Source organism: Plutella xylostella, chromosome 29, assembly GCF_932276165.1.
Source record: "Plutella xylostella chromosome 29, ilPluXylo3.1, whole genome shotgun sequence".
NCBI classification, from domain to species: Eukaryota; Metazoa; Arthropoda; class Insecta; order Lepidoptera; family Plutellidae; genus Plutella; species Plutella xylostella.
In genome coordinates this window covers 2,115,681-2,141,349 of record NC_064009.1, presented here as the reverse complement: position 1 = coordinate 2,141,349, position 25,669 = coordinate 2,115,681, and the positions used below count along the sequence as shown (strand labels likewise).

Genomic DNA, 25,669 nt, shown 5'->3' with positions numbered 1-25,669 from the left:
GTCAGTGTCACTGTATTTTTTAAAATACTCTATGGTAATGATAACGCTAGGCCGTTATTATTCTGGACAATGAAACCTTTTATTTTTGTGATGGATGATCTTGCTAGTTTTTACATGTTTGAGAGTTTGGCTGTGAGTTAATGTTTTAATACTTTTATGTGATTTCGATTTTGTTTCGGAGTTTGCGAATGCGAGCCCGGAGGAAAAAACACTCTTTTCGAGAGTGCAAAGCCTACACATAAATTGTCTATTGCTTTGCTTTGCTTTTTCATTAATATTTTTTTTATTGTCTATGGTTATTCTCGGCGTCTCAACGTTTCGCCGCGGACATATTTTACAATTTTTGGAATAAAAATGATATTTCTAGTTCGAAATCATTAAAACCTTACGTTTTGCCTTGTTTGCAAGACAATTAATATTGCCTCGCGTTGACCGCGGCCGATTTATAAGTGTTTCGAACAAGATGGCTGATATAAAGGTAAGAAGAAGAGTAACAACGAATGCTCTCGCCTTGGCGGCATTTTGATTGCTAACGGTCAAATCATAATAAGTTTGTTGTTATTTTCATTGTACCTATTTGTGAAATAAAATATTAATGAATTACTTTATTACCTTCTAATGCACCTAAGTGAATTATAAAAAAAAACCGTAAGTACCATTTCTTGTCTAGAAAACACTTGGTGTTTTTTTTTAATTATTGATCAACATAATCATATCATTTTGAAATAGTTAACATAAATACTTGGTGTGGCCTAGACTATATTAGATTGATGTCCTTACAGAGGTTCTTGAGTAGTCTTAAGGATTTTGAAATTAAATAACTGTTATAATTTTCATCCCTTGATCACCTGTTATTTTTTAATTATTTTCTACCCTCATTTAAATGTACATTTGCATTTATATTATAAATTACTTTGATTTTGGTTTCGTAAAGACATTCAATTATAAATTAAAATGGTTTAGGTCACCCTGGCCAGTCAGCAACTGACATACTGACCATTCCGTTCTCTATTGAGATAAACCCTGGCTTAACTTAAGCTTGTTCCTAACACAATAAGCATAATATCTGTAGAAATTGTCAAATTGAATTAATATAAATATCCTAATTCATCAAAATGTGTAAAAAAAATCTCCTCAATTCACTCTATGTTGTACATTATTGCTATTAGCGATTAGGCCGCCTCTTTGTATTGTTTTATTTTTTAAGTTTTGTTTTGTTGTATTTTTTGTGCTTGGATTGTATTATGGAATTATGATAGTACCTACCACAGTGAAAGGAATTTAAATAATAATTCATAACATAGTCACCTTATAAATCCTCGTAGGAACATGAACAGTTTTATTTGTACATCTATCAATAGCTAAAAGGGCTACTCAGTAAATTAAATCTCAAAATTCAATTTCCACAGTCAATGTTCAACAAGATGTCTACCCAAAACGGCAATGGGACGGACGCCCCGGCCCCCGCCAAGGGAGGCAAGGGGACCATAGAGAAGATATACCAGAAGAAATCACAGTTGGAGCACATTCTGCTCCGACCCGACACATACATTGGCTCTGTCGAGAGAGCCACCGAGACCATGTGGGTCTTTGACAAGTCCAAGGAGTGCATGGTGCAGAAAGAACTGACTTTTGTACCAGGTATATCTTATACTATAAATATTCTTCTAAGGTTCTCTATTTTACATGTGTTGTTCTCTATGTCATTGAATGATCTGTCTTTTTTCAGGTCTGTACAAAATATTTGATGAAATCCTGGTAAACGCTGCGGACAACAAGCAGAGGGATGCCAAGATGGATGTGATTAAGATTGACATTAACCAGGAGGCCAACACCATCTCCATCTACAACAACGGCTGCGGAATCCCCGTTGTCATGCACAAGGAAGAGAAGATGTATGTTCCCACCATGATCTTTGGGCACCTCCTCACATCATCCAACTACAATGATGAAGAAGAGAAGGTGACTGGAGGAAGGAACGGCTACGGAGCCAAACTCTGCAACATCTTCTCAACAAAATTCACAGTAGAAACTGCCTCCAAGCAGTACAAGAAACACTTCAAGCAGACATGGGGATCTAACATGACAAAGGCCTCCGAACCTAAAGTTAAGGAATCTGGCAAAGATGATGACTTTACCAAAGTGACTTTTAGCCCTGACTTAGCTAAATTCAAGATGGAGAAGCTAGAGGACGACATGGTAGCCATCATGTCCCGACGAGCCTACGACATCGCTGCCTCGTCGCACGGCGTCAAGGTGTATTTGAACGGCGAAAGATTGAAAATAAGCAAATTCAAAGACTATGTAGATTTGTACATAAAGGGTAAAGAAGACGAGAATGGGCAGCCATTGAAGGTTGTCTATGAGAAGGTGAATGACCGCTGGGAGGTGGCTCTGACGCTTTCAGACCGAGGCTTCCAGCAGGTTTCCTTCGTCAACTCAATCGCCACCACCAAAGGAGGCAAACATGTAGACACTGTCGCTGACAGCGTCGTCAAGAACGTTCTAGAAGTTCTCAAGAAGAAGAACAAAGGGGGAGTTAACATTAAGCCTTTCCAAGTGAAGAACCACATGTGGGTATTCATCAACTGTCTGATCGTAAACCCAACCTTTGACTCGCAAACTAAAGAAAACATGACACTCCAAGCTAAGAGCTTCGGATCAAAATGCGCTTTCTCTGAAAAGTTCATTACAGCAGTGACAAAGTGTGGACTGGTGGAGTCCGTGCTGACTTGGGCTAAGTTCAAAGCTCAGACAGAATTGGTCAAGGCGTCCGGCAAGAAGCAGAGTAAACTGAAGGGTATACCGAAGCTGGAGGACGCCAACGATGCAGGGACTAAGAATGCTCACCTCTGCACCCTGATCCTGACTGAGGGAGACTCAGCCAAGACTTTAGCCGTGTCTGGGCTCAGTGTCGTCGGCAGAGACCACTACGGAGTGTTCCCGTTGAAGGGTAAACCTCTCAACGTCCGGGATGCTTCTCACAAGCAGGTCTTAGAGAATGCCGAAATAAACAACCTGATCAAAATCATGGGACTGCAGTACAAGAAGAAATACAACACGGTTGATGACCTCAAGTCCCTCCGGTACGGCAAGGTGATGATCATGGCTGATCAGGACCAGGACGGGTCGCACATCAAAGGTTTGATCATCAATTTCATACATCACAATTGGCCTGAGCTGCTGAAACTGCCGTTCTTAGAGGAGTTCATCACTCCCATCGTGAAGGCAACAAAGAAAGAAAAAGAGATATCATTCTATTCACTACCAGAATTCGAGGAGTGGAAGAAAGATACGGACAACCACCACACTTACAATATCAAATACTACAAGGGTTTGGGTACCTCAACATCCAAGGAGGCTAAGGAATACTTTCAGAATATGGAGAGGCATAGGATTCGTTTCAAGTATGGTGGTCCGACGGATGACCATCACATTGAGTTGGCATTCTCTAAGAAGGGTGCTGACCAGCGAAAGGAATGGCTGACGAGTCACATGGACGAGGTTAAGAGAAGGAAGGAGATTGGGCTTCCGGAGAGATATCTCTACACGAAGGAGACCAAGGCGGTGACATATTCGGACTTTGTTAATTTGGAGCTGGTGCTTTTCTCCAACGGGGATAATATTCGGTAAGCTATTCTACTGTCTTGTTTTCTTACCCATACATTGATAAATAGTTTCCAGTCTATATAGTGAGATGCTTTTATTATATTTCCTTAATGATAACTACTAATGATACTACTACAATTACAAACATTACCATCCTAACTAATATTATAAATGCGAAAGTAACTGTGTCTGTCTGTCTGTCTGTCTGTCTGTCTGTCTGTTACTCTTTCACGCCAAAACTACTGAACGGATTTGAATGAAATTTGGTATATACACTCGCGAGCAACCAAATCGACTCAAGCCTTGACGGCGCAAACATACATTAATACAAGTAAAATTATGAATAGAAATAATAAAAATGATATGTCATTTAAAAGCTTAAGATGTCAGCTTTAATTTGATATCATTATTATTGAAATCCATTCATCATTTTTGAAATAAATGATGTCTGAACGCAATTGTAGGAAAAACGGGAATTTAGGAAAAAAGGGTATGGGTATCGTATTATACAAATTAAACAAAAAATGTTAAGATAAAAATTTATTTATTTAAATCAATACTTTGTATTGCCCCCTCTTGCCCTAATTACAGCCTGCAGCCTGTTTCTCATAGACCTTATCAACTTTTTGACAGTTTCCTGAGGAATGCCGTCCCACTCCTCTAATAAAGCTGTCTTCAGCTCGTCCACGCTTGCAGGGACTGGATTCCTGGCCCGAACTCTTCTTTTGAGCTCGTCCCATAAGTGTTCGATGGGATTCAGGTCAGGACTGAGCGCAGGCCAGTCCATCGTGCGCAATTCCTTCTCTCTCAGAAACTGCCGACTGACTCGTGCCGTGTGGCAGCGGGCATTGTCGTGCATTAGCACGAAGTCTTCACCGACAAATTCTGCATAGGGCACAACATGACCGAGTAGAATGTCGGTGATGTACCGATCAGCTGTTAACCCGCCTCCTCGGCCGCCTCCAGGCACGAAAACAAGTGCGGTTTTTCCCTCTAGAGAAATACCAGCCCACATCATGCAGGAACCGCCGCCATATGCTACTGTTTCAGCGAAACAACATTGGGCAAATCGTTCCCCCGGACGCCGGTAGACCCGGCCTCTCCTGTCACTGCCATGCAGACACACTCTGCACTCATCAGTAAACAGGACCGACCGCCATTGCGCAATGCTCCAATCGAGATGCTCTCGAGCAAACTGAAGACGCGCTTGTCGGTGGCCTGCAGTCAATTTGGGGCCTGATGCAGGTCTTTTTGGTGTCAAGTTGGCTTCCTTCAAGCGTCTTCTCACTGTCCACTCGCTGACAGCCACTTGTCGTACACGTCTCAGTTCTTGCTGCACATCAACGCCCGTAAGGTGTCGATTGCGCAGCGAGGTTGAGACAATGAAGCGGTCGTCTCTCTCTGAAGTGCAGCGGTGGCGGCCCGTTCTTGGTCTTCGATTGAAGGCACCAGTCTCTTGGAACCGTCTGTATACTCGGGATACAGCAGACTGGCTCAAGTGGAGCTGGGCAGCGACTGCTCGCTGACTTAACCCTTGTTGCAGCAAGGCAACAACTTGAGCAGCTTCTTCTGGTGTGGTATCCATGGGTTTGCGAAAACAAGGAATACAATGCAACGAGATGTGTACCGGTCAACTTGCAACAAGCGACTGATAAGGTACACCGGATGTGGAAAGGTTTTATAGCGGGATCAGGTAGCGCAAGGCGTGGATTCCTAATGAGGTAATTAACACTGACGGGCAATTAAAATGCGTCATTAAATCTGCGCTTAGTTTTTTTTTATGGTATTGATCTTAATTGAAAGCCTAATTCTTCAGCTTTCGAATGACATATCACTTTTATATTTACCATTTATCGTTTTAGGAAAATCAATGTATATGTGCGCCGTGAAGGCTTGAGTCGATTTGGTTGCTCGCGAGTGTATATGGTCTAGACCCTGGGAAAGAACATAGGCTACTTTTTATCCCGGAATTCCCACGGGAAAACTTTTTATGGCGAAGCGAAGCGCGCGGGAACAGCTATACTTCATAATACGCTCTAATACCTACTATCATAAGTTTATTTTTGTAAATGGCTATTAAGTCAAAACATGTAACTGTTTTGATTATTTCAAAGGTATTATTTAGTGAAAGCATCAGCTATGACTGACCACTCCATATAATCTCATTTCTCTATATTATTATTACTGTCAAGGCCTCCCCTTAACCACTTCTCCCCCATTCCAGTTCAATCCCCTCAATGGTGGACGGGCTGAAGCCTGGCCAGCGCAAGGTGATCTTCACGTGCATAAAGAGGAACGACAAGCGAGAGGTCAAAGTGGCCCAGCTGGCTGGGTCCGTGGCTGAGCACTCGGCCTACCATCACGGTAAGAGAAAAAAATATTATTTGTAACAAAGTTTATAGTAAGGGAAGGAGAGGAAGTAGAGTGGCCTTGATTGAAAAATTAAGTATTGATGTCAAAATTAAGGAAATAGAGATACACAGGCTTTCTATTCATAGAGTAATGGGTCAAGCTGATATAACTATCATTACGTGGAAAAAATCACAGTTGCTTACCGCCTATGTATCTATGTACGTATGTATGCTTAGATCTGTAAACTATACAACCGCTTTTCATGCGTTTTTGAAACAGTGATTTAAGAGGAAAGTTTGTACTTTTTATCCCGAAATTCCCATGGGAAACCTTTTTAAGGGTAAGCGAAGCTAAGCGAAAAAAGTAATTCTTACAATATTTTTAACATTGCTGCGAAATTATCTTTACAAACAGATTATACTATAACTAAAATGCGAAAGTCCTAACCTCCTAACACAAAACCTTTCCCCACAGGCGAACAATCCCTCTGCATGACAATAGTGAACCTGGCGCAGAACTACGTCGGGTCCAACAACATCAACTTGCTGGAACCGCGCGGTCAGTTCGGAACTAGACTCAGCGGCGGCAAGGACTCGGCGTCCCCGCGTTACATATTCACCATCATGTCGCCGCTGACCCGGCTCATCTTCCACCCGCACGATGACCCGCTGTTGGTGGTGAGTATTCATATTACTTGTTGTGAAGAAATATGATGGACATTGAGTGGAGATCATAAACAAGCTGGCGAGGTAACGGGTTGGGTTTACAAATGGGGGCACGAATTCGGTATACCGAGTCCGCTACTGAAACACTACGAAAATAACTGAAAAATCCCTGGATTCGAAACCTAGAGGTAGGTGCGACGACGAGCAAAGCGAGGAGGAGCAGTAAGGTGCACATATTCTTTAAAAATCAAAGCGGATCGGAGCGGAGCCTTTCATATATACTGAAACACTATCCTATTGCAAACAAAAATTAGTAAAAAATGCCTGGGATCGAAACCTAGTGGTAGGTAGAATCACAATATGAACCTGCTGGAGCCGCGCGGGCAGTTTGGAACTAGACTCAGCGGCGGCAAGGACTCGGCGTCCCCGCGGTACATATTCACCATCATGTCGCCGCTGACCCGGCTCGTCTTCCACCCGCACGATGATCCGCTGTTGGTGGTGATTATTCATGTAACTTATTGTGAATTTATAGTGAAGAAATATAATGAACATTGGGAGGGTATTATAAACAAGCTGACGAGATAACGGATTGGTTTATAAATGGGATGCATAAGTTCGGTGTTTGTGAAGATTGTAGAAAGAAGTCAAATGAGGTACCTTAGTGAGGTGTCTTATTTTATTCATATTTCTTGAATTTGTACAAAAACGAAAGTATTTGGACTATTCTACTGAAACACTACAAAACTAACTTAAAAATCCCTGGGTTCGAAACCTAGAGGGTAGGTGCGACGAATAGCAAAGCGAGGAGCGCAGCGGAGCGGAGCGTTTCATACATACTGAAAGTGAGTTTTCATATTACTTATTGTGAATTTATAGTTAAGAAATATTCAGTCAAGCTGACGAGATCACGGGTTGGGTTTCCAAATGGGGCGCACGAATTCGGTGTTTGCTTAGCTTTAGCTTAGGCTTTAAAAATGAAAGCAGAGTGCAGCGGAGCGGAGCGTTTAATAAACATGAAACACTATTATACATATTACAAACAAAAATGAATTAAATATCCCTGGGTTCAAAACCTAGTGGTAGTTAGTACAACAACATGAGCCTGCTGGGGCCGCGCGGGCAGTTCGGAACTAGACTCAGCGGCGGCAAGGACTCGGCGTCCCCGCGGTACATATTCACCATCATGTCGCCGCTGACCCGGCTCGTCTTCCACCCGCACGATGACCCGCTGTTGGTGGTGAGTGTTGGGTCAGGACCAAATTGTGAATGTGTTATAGTTTTTTTTGTTGGGGTTGTTGAGTTTTTTAATGGAGATCACAAAAAATAAGCTAACGTTGCGTGGGATGATTCAGCCCGCTGGACTGACGACTTTACATAGTCGGTGATTGAAAAATCACACGTTAAAAGTATTTACATAGTCCGACATGGGAGCGCGGCTGCCGCGTTTTCTAAAATTCAAATTTCAATTTATTTGCATAAACACAGGTTAGTTACAATGGTCTTACCTATATGTAAGTTAGAACATGCCATGCTTTGCCATGAGGCGTACACAATAGAGATATTTAATTCATTATAAGGCGGAAAATATATATTGTGCTGCGTGATTTTCTTGTGTGCCAAAGAAGTTGCTAAAAAGATGTCCTTCCGGCCTTAACACTACCACTTTTCCAACACCCTGTATTTTCTTCCGCTGCACGAATTCAAAGACAACCAGAAAATAAGGCCGATTTCATGGGATCGTTCCGCCCTTGATTGATTGAAAAAACACTTTTTTTTGTCTACTTTCTTTCATCTAAAACAGTCTTTTTCTAATTCCGCAGCACGAATTCGAAGACAACCAGAAGATCGAGCCGATGTACTACCTGCCGATCATCCCGATGGTGCTCGTGAACGGGGCGGAGGGCATCGGCACCGGCTGGTCCACCAAGATACCCAACTACAACCCGCGCGACATCATACACAACTTGCGGTAAGCGTTATAGTTATTTATCTAGATCTAGTACTTCTAGCCGTACTCATAATGATAGCCGACCTACGATAGTAGATGGCACCTGAAGAAGAAGAATAAGTACTTCTAGATGTGTGAACCCACCTCCAACTCGCAGTGGACAAGCGTGGTAGGAAATAATAATATGTGGGGACATCTCGATCACGGGTGTGTCATCCGATCCCAAACTAGGCAGTGCTAGTGATATGGGTGTTGGACAGCTGATATAATTATGTACACAAATAAAAAGATAGGTACTTAATTATTGTATTCATAAACGAAAAATATACGCAAGGCAAACACAGTTGCAATGTTTACTCTAGGCGGGATTCGAACCCGCGGCCCCAAGCACGCACGCAGGTACTTTGCAGATTGTACGTAACATGGGAAGGCTCCTTTCATTATGTCTCAAATACAATCGAAACATCACACCATAAGCATACATTTTCTCCTACTTCCAGGCGCCTGCTAGACGGCGAAGAGCCTAAACCAATGCAGCCGTGGTACAAGAACTTCCGCGGTACAGTCGAGGGCTTCGGAGACAAGTACGTGATCTCGGGAGAGGCGGCCGTATTGCCCGGTGATAAGGTCGAGATTACCGAGCTGCCGGTCGGAGTGTGGACGCAGAATTACAAGGAGAATGTTCTGGAACCGATGCTGGGCACGGACAAAGTGAAGCCGATTATTTCCGAGTATCGGGTGAGTTTTAGTAGTTATTGCAAACCTTTGTGTATCTTATCCGTGACTCGGAAGCGCCTAGACAGGTCTATTTATTGATTTCTTTAAAAGGTTAAGTGATCAAGCGTGTTTGTATATGGCTCTTACAAGAAACTTGTTCAACTTTTCTAAACTCACGCTCATTTTGTAGCTTCGAAACATATGCCTACTATTAGGAATATTCCAGCCATTGAAAATGCGCTTATTTATTTATTTCTTTATTGCTCCAATATAAAAAAAAAATATTTACAAAAGGTGGGCTTAATGCTAAGAGCATTTTCTACCAGCCAACCTACAGGAGGTGCAGGAAAACTGGTACAAAGATTTATTTTGTAGCTCCAAAATGTACTTCCCGATTCAACCCTTGTATTGATCCTGTTCTATTTTAATTATGTGGATGACATTGTAGGATTTGTGCGCTATACAATCGATATGTCGCAGCCGGATCGTATAATCCGCCGTATTACATTACGGCTGGCCGCATTACAACACAGGGCCGCTTTGGAATGCGGCGTATCAACGTTTAGCCGGATTGTCATTTCAATACGTTCTTCAATACGGCGGCCCACGTTTAGCCGCATCGTACTACTACTGAATTGTAGGGTAACCATGTCCATACTAAGCATGACATAACAGGTGAAGGAAACTTGTAATCATAATAGAGTAAATATATCATATGGACTTCCAAGTATCAAAATACTGTTCATGGGTACTACTCGGATTGTAGGATCTTCGGAATTATTATTCTTCATCATCAACATCACTTCTGGACGTAGGCCTCTCCCAAAGCACGCCACTGGATGCGATCTACAGCTTTCCACATCCAATCATAACCAGCCACCTTTCACAAGTCGTCACCCCATCTAGCCTGAGGGCGTCCCACACTACGTTTGCCTCGTCGCAGTCTCTTCAAGATCAAATAACCTTTGCCGGCCACATTTATATTTTTTGACCCAGTAGTATTATCTGGAAATCCGCCGACCAGCAGAATCCATGGTCACTTTAGCAAATTGATGTGCGTTATAACTTTTGTACGTTTTTCACTGTACCGCATTGATCGGAATAGAAATTATTTAATTTCACGTGAAAATTGTTCTTGAAGTACTGTTTACTAACATATTTAACACGATTTCTTCGTTTTAATCATCATCAAATATCTGTATCCAACGCCATTATTGTTGTTATGTCAAGCAGCGCCACGAGTGTTAAAAATCAAAACTAAAATCTTTCAATGCGGCGGCTAATCTCTCGCCGTATTACATAACGGCCAGCCGTATTGAATGACGTATGATGTCGAATACAATCCGGCGCATTTTCATTAAGCCGTATTCAATACGGCTAAACGTTGATCCGCCGCATTACAAAGCGGCCCTGTCTTGTAATGCGGCTAGGCGTCATGTAATACGGCGGGTTATACGATCCGGCTGCGACAGATACATTTATAATTTATGTTTACTTATATGTTATACTAACATTTCCATGTTCATCATTTTAACATTGCCATTGTATGGCTGTTTATCTTCCCTAATAAATTAAATTAAATAGCACGTATAAACATAAACACATCCTTAACATAACACATTTCTTTCCTTTCCTAATTCCAGGAGTACAACACAGACACGACAGTCCGCTTCGTGGTCTCTCTCCTGCCGGGAAAGTTGGCCGAGGTGGAGGCTGAAGGCATACACAAGGTGTTCAAGCTACAGACCACTATATCCATGACCTGCATGAACGCCTTCGACCCCAACCTGTGTTTGCACAAGTTAGTACTGCCGGCGTAGCACAGGGCGCTATTAAGACGTGACAAGAGTTTTCCGTCTCGCTCGCTCTTGAGGCTGCGCAATGTGTGTGAGCGCAATGCAAAACTCTTGTCACGTCTTAAATGCGCCCCGTACTAGCCCTTCTGGTTGTTATTATCGTAATGTAATATGAATCGTAGATCGCTGGTTCAGATCCGGCTCGAAGGACCACTTTGTTGGCGTTAGGATGTGAAGAAAAGGCGTTTTGAGTTAGGCATAACTAGATAAAATAAAATACGACTGTTATTCACTAAGGAGAAGAAAGTACATGTCACAGCTTACATAATATTAGGTTTTCATATTCTAAGCATATGAGACGCGTCGTCAACAGTAATCATTGGGTAGTAGTAATGGTCTATAAAGCTCTACAATGTCATGAAAGCGTATTAATTCGTTATAAGGCGGGGTACTTATACCATTTTCCAGAACCAATGATATGGGGGACGTTTTCATGACGTTTTGAGTTTGGCAGTTTTAGAGATGTCCGAGAGTAAAATTTTATCGACTTGTACCTATCGATATTTGTACGGGTCAATTTGTATGTGTCAGATTAAACACCGACATTGATGATCAGTTCATCTTGCAAACAATCTATCCGAGCCAAATAGTCACAGTCCTGTAATATAATTCTTTTTGTTCTATCAACCAAACTCAAATGAATTACAAACTCACGACATTCCGAGTTTAAAACCAAAATAACAAACAAAATGACAAAAAACAGACCGAAATTTTCCAACAACAATAGGATAATAAAACCATAAATTAAACTTTACTCAAATTATACGAAGGATATCGATGAACTACATGAAGGTAGATTATTACGAGGGCTACACCGAAAAGATCAGGAATAGAATACTTAGGAATAAATTAGAGTGAAACCTTTTTGGTGTATCAAATGTAGTGTTTTTTCAAACATAATTCCATTTTCGAATTTTAAAAAAAGTAAAAAATAAAAGAGTATTGACCATTTGAATTTGACAAGTCGGTGTAAAAAATGGAGCTTACGCGGGAACATTTCCGTGCAATAATTTTTCACAACTTTCGTCGAGGTTTATCTCAAGAACAATGTCTCGCCGAGCTTGTTTCTATTTATAAACTTGAAGCACCAAGTAAAACGACTATATATCGTTGGTATTCTGAGTTTCGCCGTGGACGTTCCTCTCTTACCACAGTCCCTTCTACTGGTCGGCCAAAAACAGCGGTAACACAAGATAACATCGATGCTGTACGCCAGTTAATAAAAGAAGATAGACATGTGACATACGAGCAGATTCGGGCTTCTCTCAGCATTGGTATGACAGCCATTCAAACCATTTTACATGAAGAACTGGGTGTCAAGAAGTTAGTTTCGCGCTGGGTGCCCCACCGTTTGACCGAGGAACAAAAGTCGGCTCGTGTTAATTGGTGTCGATCTGCTCTGCAACGGTTCAATGGAGGCAGTTCAAATGCTGTCTACAATATCGTCTCTGGTGATGAATCGTGGATTTATTCATATGAGCCCGAAAGAAAACATCAATCGGCAGTTTGGGTCTTCGAAGGTGAGGTCAAGCCAACAAAAGTTATTCGCTCACGCAGCGTGTCGAAAAAAATGGTCGCTTCGTTTGTATCGAAAACTGGCCATGTGGCTACGATTCCATTACAAGAACAAAGGACGGTTACTGCTGATTGGTACACAACAGTTTGGTTGCCGGAAGTCGTAAGAGAACTTCGTAAAACTAACCCGAATCGTCGTATAATCCTTCACCACGATAATGCAAGCTCTCATACCGCTCGCAAAACAAGAACGTTTTTAAATATGGAAAACGTGGAGTTGATGGACCATCCTCCGTATAGCCCTGATCTGAGCCCCAATGATTATTTTACATTCCCAAGAATTAAAGATATGCTACGTGGTCAACGGTTTAGCGGCCCAGAAGAGGCGGTCGAAGCTTACAAATCAGCTGTTTTGACAGTATCCACTTCAGACTGGAATTACTGTTTCAATGATTGGTTTAATCGAATGAAAAAGTGCATTGAATGTCACGGAGACTACTTTGAAAAACAATAAAAGTAAATAATATTATGATATCTTTGTACTTTTTTCTATTCCCGATCATTTCGGTATCGCCCTCGTAATAAAATATATTAAAATTGTTATTATTCTGAGAGAGATATGCACTCTGATTAAAAACATCATAGTTTGTTTTAAAGCTGTTGATGAGAAAGTAAGTAAGAAATACTAAATACCTACTTACTATAATACAATGTAAAAAAATCTAATATTTTATCGATTTCAGTACGTCGACTTTGATGTGTCCCGTCCTCGTCCCGTCTCTAGTACGTTCCATTTTACCAAAGTGTGTACTCAAGAAATAATATATTATCTGTGGTCGTTGTCAATAAAATGACAGATTTTGCAATAGTATTCATGCGTTAAATGGAAAATTTTAAAGTGTCACCCATATCATTGGTTCTGGAAAATTGTATAGTAAAGGCAAGCTGTCGGAGGGAATACACAAGGTGTTCAAGCTGCAGACGACGATATCCATGACCTGCATGAACGCCTTCGACCCCAACCTGTGTCTGCACAAGTTAGTATACTGCAGTGTTGTACGGAACGCATAGGCTTCTTGTAGCTACGCCTATACGTTCGAAGAACGATAGCGAGGTACGCGTAACCGTCCACAAATTAATACATACAACGAGACGAGATAGAGCCGTGGTTAGTGCAGTGCTCCCAAGCTTCAGAAAGCCGGCTTCCCACGGCCCGTGTTATTAGAGGGCAGGCCGCGCCTTTACGGGCCGACAGATTGTGGGAACGGCGGCATCCTTTGAGGCCCGTGGTCGCCTCTCGTCGCCCGACCGATCTGTCGGGAGTCGGTAAGTTCAAAGGCGCACCGCGTCGGTTCATTTCACCAGTTGAAATTGTTCGGCGCGAGACGTAATCAGCCTCACGGGCATCCACGGGCGTGGCGCGATCCGGCCTGCCCTCTAATAACACGGGCCGTGGGAAGCCGGCTTTACAGTGTCGTTCTAGTTCTGGACGAGCGTTTGTTACCGTGGTAACTGGATAATTACCCAGAAAAATTTTCAATCTTATTTCAATTTTGTTTTAACCATCCAACTCTCCATCCCGCAGATACGACAAAGTGGAAGAAATCCTACGCGAATTCTACGCCCTTCGCGTGCAGTATTACGCGAGGCGCAAGGACTATCTCGAGGGGCAACTACAAGCGGAGGCCGACACACTGTCCAACAAGGCCAGGTTCATACTGGAGAAGTGCGACAAGGGGCTCGTGGTCGAGAACAAGAAGCGGAAGGCCATGGTCGAGGAGCTGATCAAGAGAGGTATGTAGTAGATTAGTGAAAACGATGTTGGTAGCAATGAGGATCACTCACTATGTTTGTTAAGTATGTAGATCGATGGCAGTAAAAAAACTATGGCTTATGGTGTAAAAAATATCCAAATCGCACAAGAAATGACAAAGATACAGCAATTTAACTGTAGCAGTTCAAAAAACGTCATAGGATTAATTTTTCCGTTATGTGACTGATCCTCATTGGCAGAAAGGATTATTGAAGAGGATCGTAAGTATGTATTATGTTACACACTATGCGCGGCGCAAAGACTGGAAGGCCATGGTTGAGGAGCTGATCAAGAGAGGTAAGTGTTTGATGTGGAATAGGTAGAGATAAGGTTGGATTGAATTCGCGTGGCATGGATATGGTTAGGTTCTGAAGGAGAAATTAATTAGGCGCATTTTAAATGGCAGCACAATGGATAAGATTATAAAACAACATGGCTGCCATGGAATTTTCCTCTATATTGGAGACATACTTGTGAACGCAATGGCCAAAGAATAGTATTCATTGCGGTGTATAAAGGACTACAGGGGCAATTACAAGCCGAGGCCGACACACTGTCCAACAAGGCCAGGTTCATACTGGAGAAGTGCGACAAGGGGCTTGTGGTCGAGAACAAGAAGCGGAAGGCCATGGTCGAGGAGCTGATTAAGAGAGGTGTGTAGTAGATTAGTGAAAACGATGTTGGTAGCTAAAGATCAGAAAGCTAAAGATCGCATCCAGTGGCGTGCTTTGGGAGAGGCCTACGTCCAGCGGTGGACTGCTATAGGGTGATGATGATGATGATGATGATGATGGTAGCAATCATCTCGACCCATCACGTCTCCACTGCTGGGGCACGGGTCACCTTCCAATGAAGGAAGGGTATTAAGGCCTAGTCCACCACGCTGGCCTAGTGCGGGTTGGTGGACCCCAACACAAGCAAGCTTGTGCTGAGAGAGTTGTGTGTGTTTGTAGCAATGGCAGTGAGGTATTGAAGAGGATCGTATGTATCATGAAACACACTTATTCATAATTTACTCTTACGATTCATGAATCGCATATAGTCCTAAATAGCCGGAAGAGTAATAGTAAAATTATAGCATAATCAAAACCTACGCCCTTTACAGTCTTATCACAATACCGGAACAGTGAACACACGTAAAACAGTTGTTTAGCACTGCCAAATAGCTTATGAATATGTCAAATACCACCACCATGTCAAGCACGCTTTAAATACTTATGTTTAATTTATTTATTTTCTGTAGTTACCTGAAACTACTTTTTTTACACTATATACTTGTAACTTACCTATAAACCGATAATAACCTCCCTTTTCATTTCCCCAGGCTACGCAATGGACCCGATAGCAGAGTGGAAGAAGCGAGCGAGCAAGATGCAGGGGCTGGTCGCGCTGGCTGAAGAAGACGTGCCCGAGTCTGAAGATGAGGAGACAGAGGAGACGAAGGCCGGCAAGGCTGCTGATCCGGGTGAGTAATAGTTATAAGTACGGTCAGATGCAGAGAAACCTGACCCTCTCATAGTAACAATGGGGGTCAGGTTTCTCTGCCCCTTACTGTACATACTATGTAACCTACAAACATATTGTCTGTACTATGTAGTACATTGAAAATAGTAAAAATGTGTGGAGACATCTCACACTCGGCCGTTGCGCATCAAACTAGGCGAGTGATAAATCAATGTCGGCATCGTTAACAGCAACATCAAAGATAAAAGTGTGTTTGTTTGTCCATCTTTTAAGCCGTAACAGCTAGTTTTTAATAGTATAATAAAACAATATATAATAACGAATAGATATGTTTTATAATATATAATAAAACATATCTATTCGTCGCCACACACATATATTTTTTTTATATTCTATCTGTATTAACCATACATATGTGTTACATATGTGTTAGATTAAGTTTTGTATTGTTGTCCATATTTTTGTGTGCAAATAAAGAATATCTTATCTTATCTTATCTTATCTTACCACTTGTAACTTCCAGAGAAAGCGTTCCAGAACCTGAAAGAAGTCCGCAAGTTCAACTACCTGCTGGGCATGTCCATGTGGATGCTCACGAAGGAGAAGAAGGACGAGCTGCTCAAGCAGAGGGACCAGAAACTGGCGGAGCTGAATGCGCTCAAGTGAGTATGAGGTTACTAAAGCACAGAGAAAATCGAACGTTGACCTTTGCATCTACAACCAGTGGTCAAGAAATATTTATACTGCCGCCAGCCAGGTTACTGTGCGCGTGCGACAGAGACATAATATAAAATAACAATGCCAACCAAATTTAACGAAAATCTGTGTGCGAATCATGAATACTCTCGACTCAGTCGATAGTAACTTGATAGCTGGTCAGTCGATTGTATACGTTTTATTAGTTGCTAACGTTACCGACAGGTGCGCTGATCAAGATGTCATACAAATAAATGGCTATCAAATTACGCTATCGACTTGAGTCGACAGTACTCGTGAGCAGGACATAGGCCTCTCAACAAAGGAGCGCCACTACGCTGCCTGCGACTTTTTTCAAGGTCAAGGCTATGGTCAGCGATAGGTCCAGCTGGCCGGATATTTTAGATAAAAAGGGTCCAGTGTCTTAGAATAAGAAACAGTATAAGAATTAGTTAGAAGTGCGCAAGTTCAACTACCTGCTGGGCATGTCCATGTGGATGCTCACGAAGGAGAAGAAGGACGAGCTGCTCAAGCAAAGGGACCAGAAACTGGCGGAGCTGAATGCGCTCAAGTAAGTTGTGTAGGGGCTATACTGTATTCGTTCTTACTTGGCACAAATGGTATCTATACTGTAGTCATTCTTACTTGGCACTAAAAGTAAACCATGTTATAGTCGTCGAAATATAATACCCCCGTTTGGACAGCTACACAAATTTGCTATTTACTCTGGATTTACTTGATGAAATACATAAAAAGACACATAATCTGGCTTATTATTTAACGGCCGAAAGAAAAAATAACTTTATTGTTTAGATTTTTTATGATTTAGGTTTGACACCAGCTGTCATCCCATACATTTTGGAGCTGTCCAAACGGGTCTATTATATTTCGACGAATAAAGTGAGATTTTTATTTGGATTTATTAGGTGCAGTATACTAATATTCCAAAATATGTGATGGTTGATTGATCGACGGGTGCAACAGCGCTTCGGTTCGAATGTTGCAAGGATTCGATTTCGTAACCATCCACATAGGCCTCTCTGGACATAGATCTCTCTCTCAAAAAGCACCACAAACTGCCCTCGGCCTTTCAAATCTAGCCTCTTCTGCCAGCTACTTGTGTAAGGTTGCCGGTCCAGCGGGCGGATATTATGAATAAAAAGGGTCAAGTGTGGTAAAAAATATCTTTTACTATGGAGAAACAAAAAGTCCCTCCTCAGTTACCCCCTGTCGGATTTACTGCCAGTTTCTATAACTCTATCTATCTACATATAACTGGTAGTTACTTTCATACGATTTTGACAGATTGTTACTTTTGATTATGTCAAAATCGTATGAAAGTATCTACCAGTTATGGATAGATAGAGATATAGAAACTGGCAGTTAGTGTACCACTTTTGCAACATCCTGTACAAATTTCTTGATTGAAATAATTTAAAAAAACTTTTCTCTGTGCCTCCTTCAGACAGAAGACGCCGACGATGCTGTGGCGCGAGGACCTGGACGCGCTTCTGGAGAAGCTCGAGGATGTGGAGGAGAAGGAGAGACAGGACGAGATGAGCACCAACAAGAAGACTAGTAAAGCGCTGGTATGTTGTATTAATTGTGATTGTTAGCCAATCATCGTCCGGTCACTGCTGAACTGTAAATTTTGGTTTGCCAAGGCATGGTATATTGTTGAACGTATGTCTGCTATGCTACTCGATAGTGGAGATTGCATAATTCATCATCATCGTGATCGTCCACTGCTAGACACGGGCCACTCCTAAGGATCGCAAAATAACAGTCTGTTCTAAGCTTTCCTCATCCAGCCACTGCCGGCTATTTGTCTAAGGTCGTCGGTCCAACGGGCGGATTGCGTTTGTTCACCACTTCCGTAGTTTCTGTCCAATTTTTTTATGGCAACTTATAATTCATTACTTTTATTTTTTACACGCTATCGTAAACACAGATGGAAAGGATGAAGGTATTTTTTTTTTCAATAATGACCAAGGTTATTCCGAAAATAATTTCGTCTATTTACTCGAGAGTAAACAATGTCATAGATCAACTTATTATTAGATTTGCCTTCTTCTTCAATGGTGACACGTATTTAATCTGCAACCCCAATAATCACAATATCTCGTCCTACAGGCTGCAAGCAAGACAAAGAACAGGAAATCAATTATGGACATAGCGCCCTCAACCAACGGGCGCCGCGTGGAGCCCAAGATCTCGGAGGACCTCATCAAGCGCATCCAGGCGGCCGAGAAGGCCAAGACCAGGAAGGAGATCAAGAAGGAGTATGATCCGGTTAGTTGATGCTGGGTTTGGTTGTACTTTGTGTAGAGGTGACCGAATATGATGATGATGGTTGCCTAAATGGTGTATACCTAATCATCGTCAGCCACCCTATGATTAGCTAACTTCTTTTTACAGTTTCTGCAATATTCTCTGTTAGATATTTATGAAGGAGCCTTACTTCTCACACATACATATCTCACATGTATGTCACAGTGGGGAAAGGCCTTCCTCACCCTACAACTGCGGGATGTCGGTCTATTACCCTGTAAATAGGCGCAATACTACACTACATCATGAAGTGTAGCAGGTGTATGGAACACAACAGAACACAAACTTTCAAACTCCGTATACAAGGTGTTGCTAAAGTGGTACAGTAAGCCGATAGGGAGTGACTTTGACTATTTATAACTCCACTTCCATTCCCAGGAGGACCCGAACGGCATCAGCCCCTCCAGCCAGGAGAAGAAGCCGGCCAAGTCGCGCGTCAAGAAGGAGAAGCCAGAGAAAGCGGAGAAGACGGACAAGACACCGGACGGACTCAAGCAGACTAAGCTCAACTTCAAGAAGGAACCTAAGAAGGTACGATAGTATGACTATGATATGTTGTAGCAATATCGCAAGGACCTATGCTGGTCCTGCTAAAAAGATATTAACCACACCATTAGAATATGTCTATTACGTGACGTATGTTACGTCCACACGTACGCACACATTTAGGCTTGTCTCCCCGAGCGGTATCACGCATTTCCATTTTGCACCAGCCAGACATACTTATTTTCCTTTTTCAAAACTCCTATACAATGCTTTCGTTTATGGATACTCTTTACCTGGCCCTCCTTACTTCCACTCACTGGTTATGATTCGAAGATATCTTACGCTTTAGCTATTCAATTCCTACGCAAGTTGGCTGGTACTGTCGCTTCCATATTTTGTTCCACCTAAAATGACGAGACAAATATATTATATACGCATTAAAATCCCGAACATTTAGTAATTATGTGTAGCAAACCTCATTCTTCCGTATCCCAACCCATAAAAATCCCGTGAATCTTATATTATATTTATATTATGCTTATCCCAGTCTGTCTGTAACTACAATCTCCAATTTCCCTCCACAGAAGCGCATGACATTCAGCGGCAGTGAGTCCGAAGGTTCCGTATCTGACGTGGAGATGGCGGACCCGCCCGCACCAAGAGAACGGGCCTCGGCTAGAAGGGCAGCCACTAAGGTATGTACTGAGAGAGCGAGTCAGCTGCATAAGTAACTGTACACTTTTGTAGCTTGTCAAACTCACAAACTGCCTATTAAAACATCGTCGGTTTGTTATGTAGATAGTTTTACAAGGAACAAAAGTGTATTGCTATTTATGCAGCCGACCGTATGTCCCATCATGATGGCGGACCCGCCCGCGCCGCGAGAGAGGGCCTCCGCTTGACGGGCTGCTACTAAGGTATGTACTGATAGAGCTGGGTTTTTTAGTGATAGTGATGATGTATATGCCATCATGATGGTCATTTAATAAGATTAATTTTAAGCGCATGACATTCAGCGGCAGTGAGTCGTAGGATTCCGTGTCTGACGTGGAGATGGCGGACCCGCCCGCGCCCAGAGAGAGGGTCTCCGCCAGGCGGGCTGCTACTAAGGTATGTACTGTAAAGATAGGGTGGTATGTGGGGGTTTATGAGTGATGCTGATGTACGGTCAGGTGTAGAGAAACCCATCTCATAGTAACAATGCTTTTGAGAGGGGTCAGGTTTCTTTGCCCTGGACGATGTATGTACCGTCATGTTGGTTATATCATAGGATAAATTGACATTCTTCAGGTGAAATCGAAAAAAACTGCTGTTCTGTTGTATATTTAACCAAAATGTATCTATGTGTGAAAAACTGACCTGGACGGTGGACGCCTTTTGTAAGGACTGTTGTTAGGTTGGCAAGGATTAGGAGTTTTTTGCCATCAGTTGGACATAATACTTAACCACTGACTCAAAGACCCGAAAAGTGTGTTCCAAAAACCCAGTCAAGAATAGAGGCCTAATATTCCCTTCTCACAAATTCCAGGTGCAAAAGTACAAGGACGGCGACGGCACGACTTCCGAATCCGAAGGAGAACTCCTCGACAACCGCGTGGAGTCGGACACGGAGCGTCCGCGCGTACTGTCCGACAGTGAGGGGGAAGAAGACTTTAATGTGAAGAAGAACAAGGGGAAGAAACCCGCTGACATGGACTCAGGTTAGTTTTGTACTTAGTGTGTAGTCTACTGGCTTTCTGGCGTGAGCTTGGGTGGCGTAATAGCTAGTCACCGCATAGGTATTTCACGCATAATGGCCCTTAGAGGCTAAATGCGTAAAATTTGCTCGCCATGATAGATAATTCGACTACCGAGTCTGAGGGAGAGCTGCTCGACAACCGCGTCGAGTCGGACACGGAGCGTCCGCGCGCTCTGTCCGACAGCGAGGCTGAAGACTTCAATGTGAAGAAGAACAAGGGGAAGAAACCCGCTGATATGGACTCAGGTTTTCTATTCTATTCTTTGCCTTCCTTATCGAACATAATAAAGGGGACCTGTTTATGCTCTACCTGTGTCATCTATGTTCTATAGTCTATAAGTATGTTTTTTTGTATGTCTGATTTATGTGGTGTTCAATAAAGCAATATTCTATTCTATTCGATATTCTATGTTGGCCTATTTGTGGTCTCATGCGAGAATTCTGACGAGGTACAAGGCCGCAATGACCAATTCCATTATCTACTCTTTGGAAATTGCTAATTCGTCCCTAATAGGGATTTAGACATAGTGGAACGTATTCCCAATCGCAGATAGTGGTTAATCCACTTACTACTGAACCCAGTTAACCATGACATTTTACTATTTAATTCCAGACTGCCTGTTCGACTCGCTAATAGAAGAGACTAAGAAGGAGGAGGCGGAGAAACCCAAAGCGAATCACAACAGCGCGCCCGTGTCGCTGTCCAGCGATGACGATGAACCGCCAGTCAAGGTAATTATCAACATTGCACTGCACTATAGTCTATTTTCTTAACAAACGAGTACTGAATTTGTTTTACTGTGTTGCTATTGGTCCACGTTATTAACTTCTGCGTTGCTATTGGTCCGCTTGATGAGGGCACGCATGGTCACTACATAGATACACGCTAGCACGGTGCAGATTCTGATGCGCACGGGTTAATGAAATCGGAACAGTATGGAAATAAACGGAGGTAGGTGAATAAACAAGGAAGTAGGATATCCCACCTACATACTTGCACATTCCACAAAATAGACTTTGCAAGGCTCTCAATAATAATAATGATCTTTCAAGCCCTATGTCCCTAATTGTGGATAAAATGAATAATGATGGTGACATACAAAATAATGATGATATAATTATTATGTGTTTCAGGAGGACTCTCCCCCGCCCAAGAAGAAGCCGGCTGGCAAGAGAAAGCTGATGAATGTGGACAAAGAGAAAGAAAAGGAGAAGCCCAAGAAGCGACCGGCCAAGGCGCTTGACAGTGACGAGGACGACAGCATATTTGACACGAGAAAGGTGCGTATTCATTTACATTGACATCATTTACATGGTGCACGAAAGACCGTTTTTAGTCATATACTGCTTATTATTCAGATAGGTCCGCATCCTGGGTAGTCACCGATTGATGCTAATCTGACTGGTCAGTGGTCAATCTTTCACCACTAGAGTTGGTCACACAAGTAGCCCGACATCCTAATAAACAATTGCCAATTAATTTCCAATTCGATACAACACAACCCTATGTCCTCTGTCTTCCTTATCCAGCCATTGCTGGCTACATGTCGTACATAGGTCTATTCCTAGAAGTACCTACAAATATTTTGCCTACCTCAATGTCTATATCGCTTCATCATCATATTTGTAAACGTCCATGAACATGCGTTCTCCGAAGGAGCGCCCCAATATTGGCTATCGTTTATTTGGAACAATAAATAACGTACTATTTATGATATTTAATTTAATTGCAGAACAAGAAGCCCAAGAACCCCCCCAAAAAGTCTAAGAAGAAGGCGAGCAGCGACTCCGAAAGCGACGCTTTAGTACTAAGCGACGACGAGCCACCACCCGCCAAGCCGCCCGCGCGCCGCGGCAAGCAGACGAAATACAACTACAGTGACGACAGCGACAGCGATTAGAGGAGCGGCGGTGGTTTGTGGTGAGTAGTATGTTGTGATGGCCATATAAGGTTACTATTAGATATCGCTTTGTTATCCTTGAGCCGTATATATAGTATAGTTGATACGTCGGTTGCTCAAGAAGTCAGGAAGGAATCATAGTGCGACAGAGGCACATACAGATGCTAAATGTTAATGTTGCGCAATAGCCGGGTTCGCACCGGACAGTACAACGCGATCCAATCGCGCGTGGAAAGAAATCTTACATACAAAAATCCTTGCCAAGGCTCTTACCAAATTATGTTTGGACGAAGCATTGGTTGGCATAAAACAAAAGTCCAAAAAGGACCAGTAGTGACTCCTAAAGCGATGCGCTAGTACTGAGCGACGACTCGCCGCCGCCCGCCAAGCCGCCCGCGCGCCGCGGCAAGCAGACGAAATACAACTACAGTGACGACAGCGACAGCGATTAGAGGAGCGGGGGGGGGGTTTGTGGTGAGTAGTGTGACGTGATGGCTATATGAGGCTACGATTAGATATCGCTTTGTAATGTACGAGCCGTATACAGGGTGTTGCAAAAAGGATATACTAACCCGAAACCAGCATGTGCAGCATGTTATATCTAAGTCCGAATCTGAAATCAGAATTTCAAAATTCGCGAAAAAAAACAGTTTTCAATAGAAACTTAGTTGATTACGTGACTTTTTACTATGGAGAATGTTTTTTTTTTCGCGAATTTTGAAATTCTGAATTCGTTTCCGGGCTTAGATATACCATGCTGCACATGTAGGTTTCGGCTTAGTATACCCTTTTTGCAACACCCTGTATAAGGTAAAGTTGATACGTCGCTCAGGAAGGCAATGATAGCGAGGCGTAGGCCGATTCATAAATGCGTCTCGCATCGGACGATCCAACGCGATTCAATCGCGCGTTTTAAGGAATCTTACATACAAAAATCCTTGCCAAGGCTCTTCCCAAATTATGTTTAGACGACGCATTGGCTGGCATAAAACAAAAGTCCAAAAAGGTCCAGTAGTGACTCTGAAAGCGATGCGCTAGTACTGAGCGACGACTCGCCGCCGCCCGCCAAGCCGCCCGCGCGCCGCGGCAAGCAGACGACATACAACTACAGTGACGACAGCGATAGCGATTAGAGGAGCGGCGGTGGTTTGTGGTGAGTAGGAAGTGGTCACTGATGGATAAAGTACTACGTCGATCGGCTTTCGGCTTAGGGTGAGGTCAGACGAGCGTAATCTTGTGAGTTGTGAGTCGCGTATTCCGGCAGAAATATGTTCGCGAATAACGCTATTGTAACTGGCTAATCTTTTATGTAATTGAAAATGTTGTCTCTTATCTCTAAGTTAACCCGTCGAGGAGACCATGGAGTGAATACATTCCATAAATGTCAGTGTCATTAGAAAAGAGAGTATGAAAGTGCTTATTCATTGATATTCATTTGTTTCAGGTCCAGACTTGTAAATATGAAAAATGATATTCGAGCAGCAAAATGAGAGTGAAAGCAGATCGAGGCAGCACCTCACCGGGTGAATTGATACTGACGTAATCTCTTTACTTTTACTGTCTACTTCTAAGCACACCTATGACTTACTGCTAGGTATTTATATGTGAAACTTAGTGATACGTAATTTTAAAGTAGAAAATATTTAGGTAATGTTCTTAACATTTTACTTAACCCTTCTATGGTAAGTTTGTACAAAATAAAAACATGTTTCTTTAACAGTGAAATAATTTAAGTATCTGTTGTATTTTAAGATAAAACTGTGGTTCACGATTTCGACTTGTAAACTATGTAATTAAATTACTTTGTATGAACTCACCAAGAAAAGGAATCCGGGATTTTCTCAGCTCAAAAATTCCCCCGTGACTGAATTGTGAATATTTTTGAGTGTTTACTCAATATTTTTGTGTACAAATAATTTGGTGGAATCCATTGAATTTAAATAACGTTTCTATATCTTGCTTTAAATAAATTTTAAAAGTCGACATATATTTATTTCTTATTTTTAATATCAGTATTCTTGTGTAATTGACATACTTACCATTATTTGTTTCACAGATTTCATACTTTACCTACACACTTTTGGGTGTTATAGTTATAGTGTACTATCTGAGAAATTGTATAATTTAAAATAAACAATTATTTTTGGAATCTAAATATTTTACATGACATGTCTAAACTTTTCTAGAATTTTGTGATGCCATTTTTTAAAAGTTGCCGTTTAAAATTTTATCTTTTTTCATTCCATTGTATTATGATTTGAGGATTTCTTTAGCTGGTTTAAATATAAATCCTATATTTATTACGATGTCAATTGTAATTATTGTTTTGTTTAGTTGTCGTTTCGTAGTATGTTCCATTCTTTATTATTTTTCTATTGTATTTTTTCCTTACTTTTAAACTGTGACAAATGATTTTTGTTATTGATAAACTATTTGTAAATAAATGAACAATTTCAAGACATAGTGGTTATTATTTCATCAACCCCTACCTCTAGGTGTGTAGTACTGTGTAGGTATATGTATACAGAATATACAGATTATTACAGATACACCCAATTTTAGAACATAGTCTCCT

General features: G+C 42.0%; 1 protein-coding gene across 2 annotated transcripts; it reads left to right on the top strand.

Moving 5' to 3' along the window:
- Positions 1-291: 291 nt before the first annotated feature.
- Positions 292-25,553, top strand: LOC105383739 (DNA topoisomerase 2). 2 transcript variants are annotated; one of them, XM_048631482.1, is made up of 21 exons: positions 292-478; positions 1,410-1,641; positions 1,730-3,629; positions 5,834-5,973; positions 6,436-6,638; positions 8,450-8,598; positions 9,078-9,315; positions 10,938-11,095; positions 14,251-14,459; positions 15,803-15,943; positions 16,466-16,604; positions 18,104-18,227; positions 18,590-18,604; positions 18,772-18,930; positions 19,348-19,500; positions 20,040-20,150; positions 20,984-21,155; positions 21,807-21,925; positions 22,328-22,474; positions 22,927-23,114; positions 24,539-25,553. In XM_048631482.1, exons 1-20 carry the CDS (start codon positions 464-466, stop codon positions 23,092-23,094), a joined length of 4,692 nt encoding a protein of 1,563 aa, XP_048487439.1. In that variant the 5' UTR covers positions 292-463; the 3' UTR covers positions 23,095-23,114; positions 24,539-25,553. The 2 variants fall into 2 exon arrangements, with proteins under 2 accessions (XP_048487439.1, XP_048487438.1); XM_048631481.1 differs by lacking the exons at positions 20,040-20,150; positions 20,984-21,155; positions 21,807-21,925; ... (1 more) ...; positions 22,927-23,114; positions 24,539-25,553 and adding an exon at positions 20,455-20,517.
- The last annotated feature ends 116 nt before the right edge of the window (positions 25,554-25,669 follow it).

Coding starts and splice junctions, on each gene's coding strand:
- LOC105383739 (XM_048631482.1), top strand. Junction 6,639..8,449: donor ACGATGACCCGCTGTTGGTG/GTGAGTATTCAT, acceptor CTAATTCCGCAG/CACGAATTCGAAGACAACCA. Junction 11,096..14,250: donor CCCAACCTGTGTTTGCACAA/GTTAGTACTGCC, acceptor TCCATCCCGCAG/ATACGACAAAGTGGAAGAAA.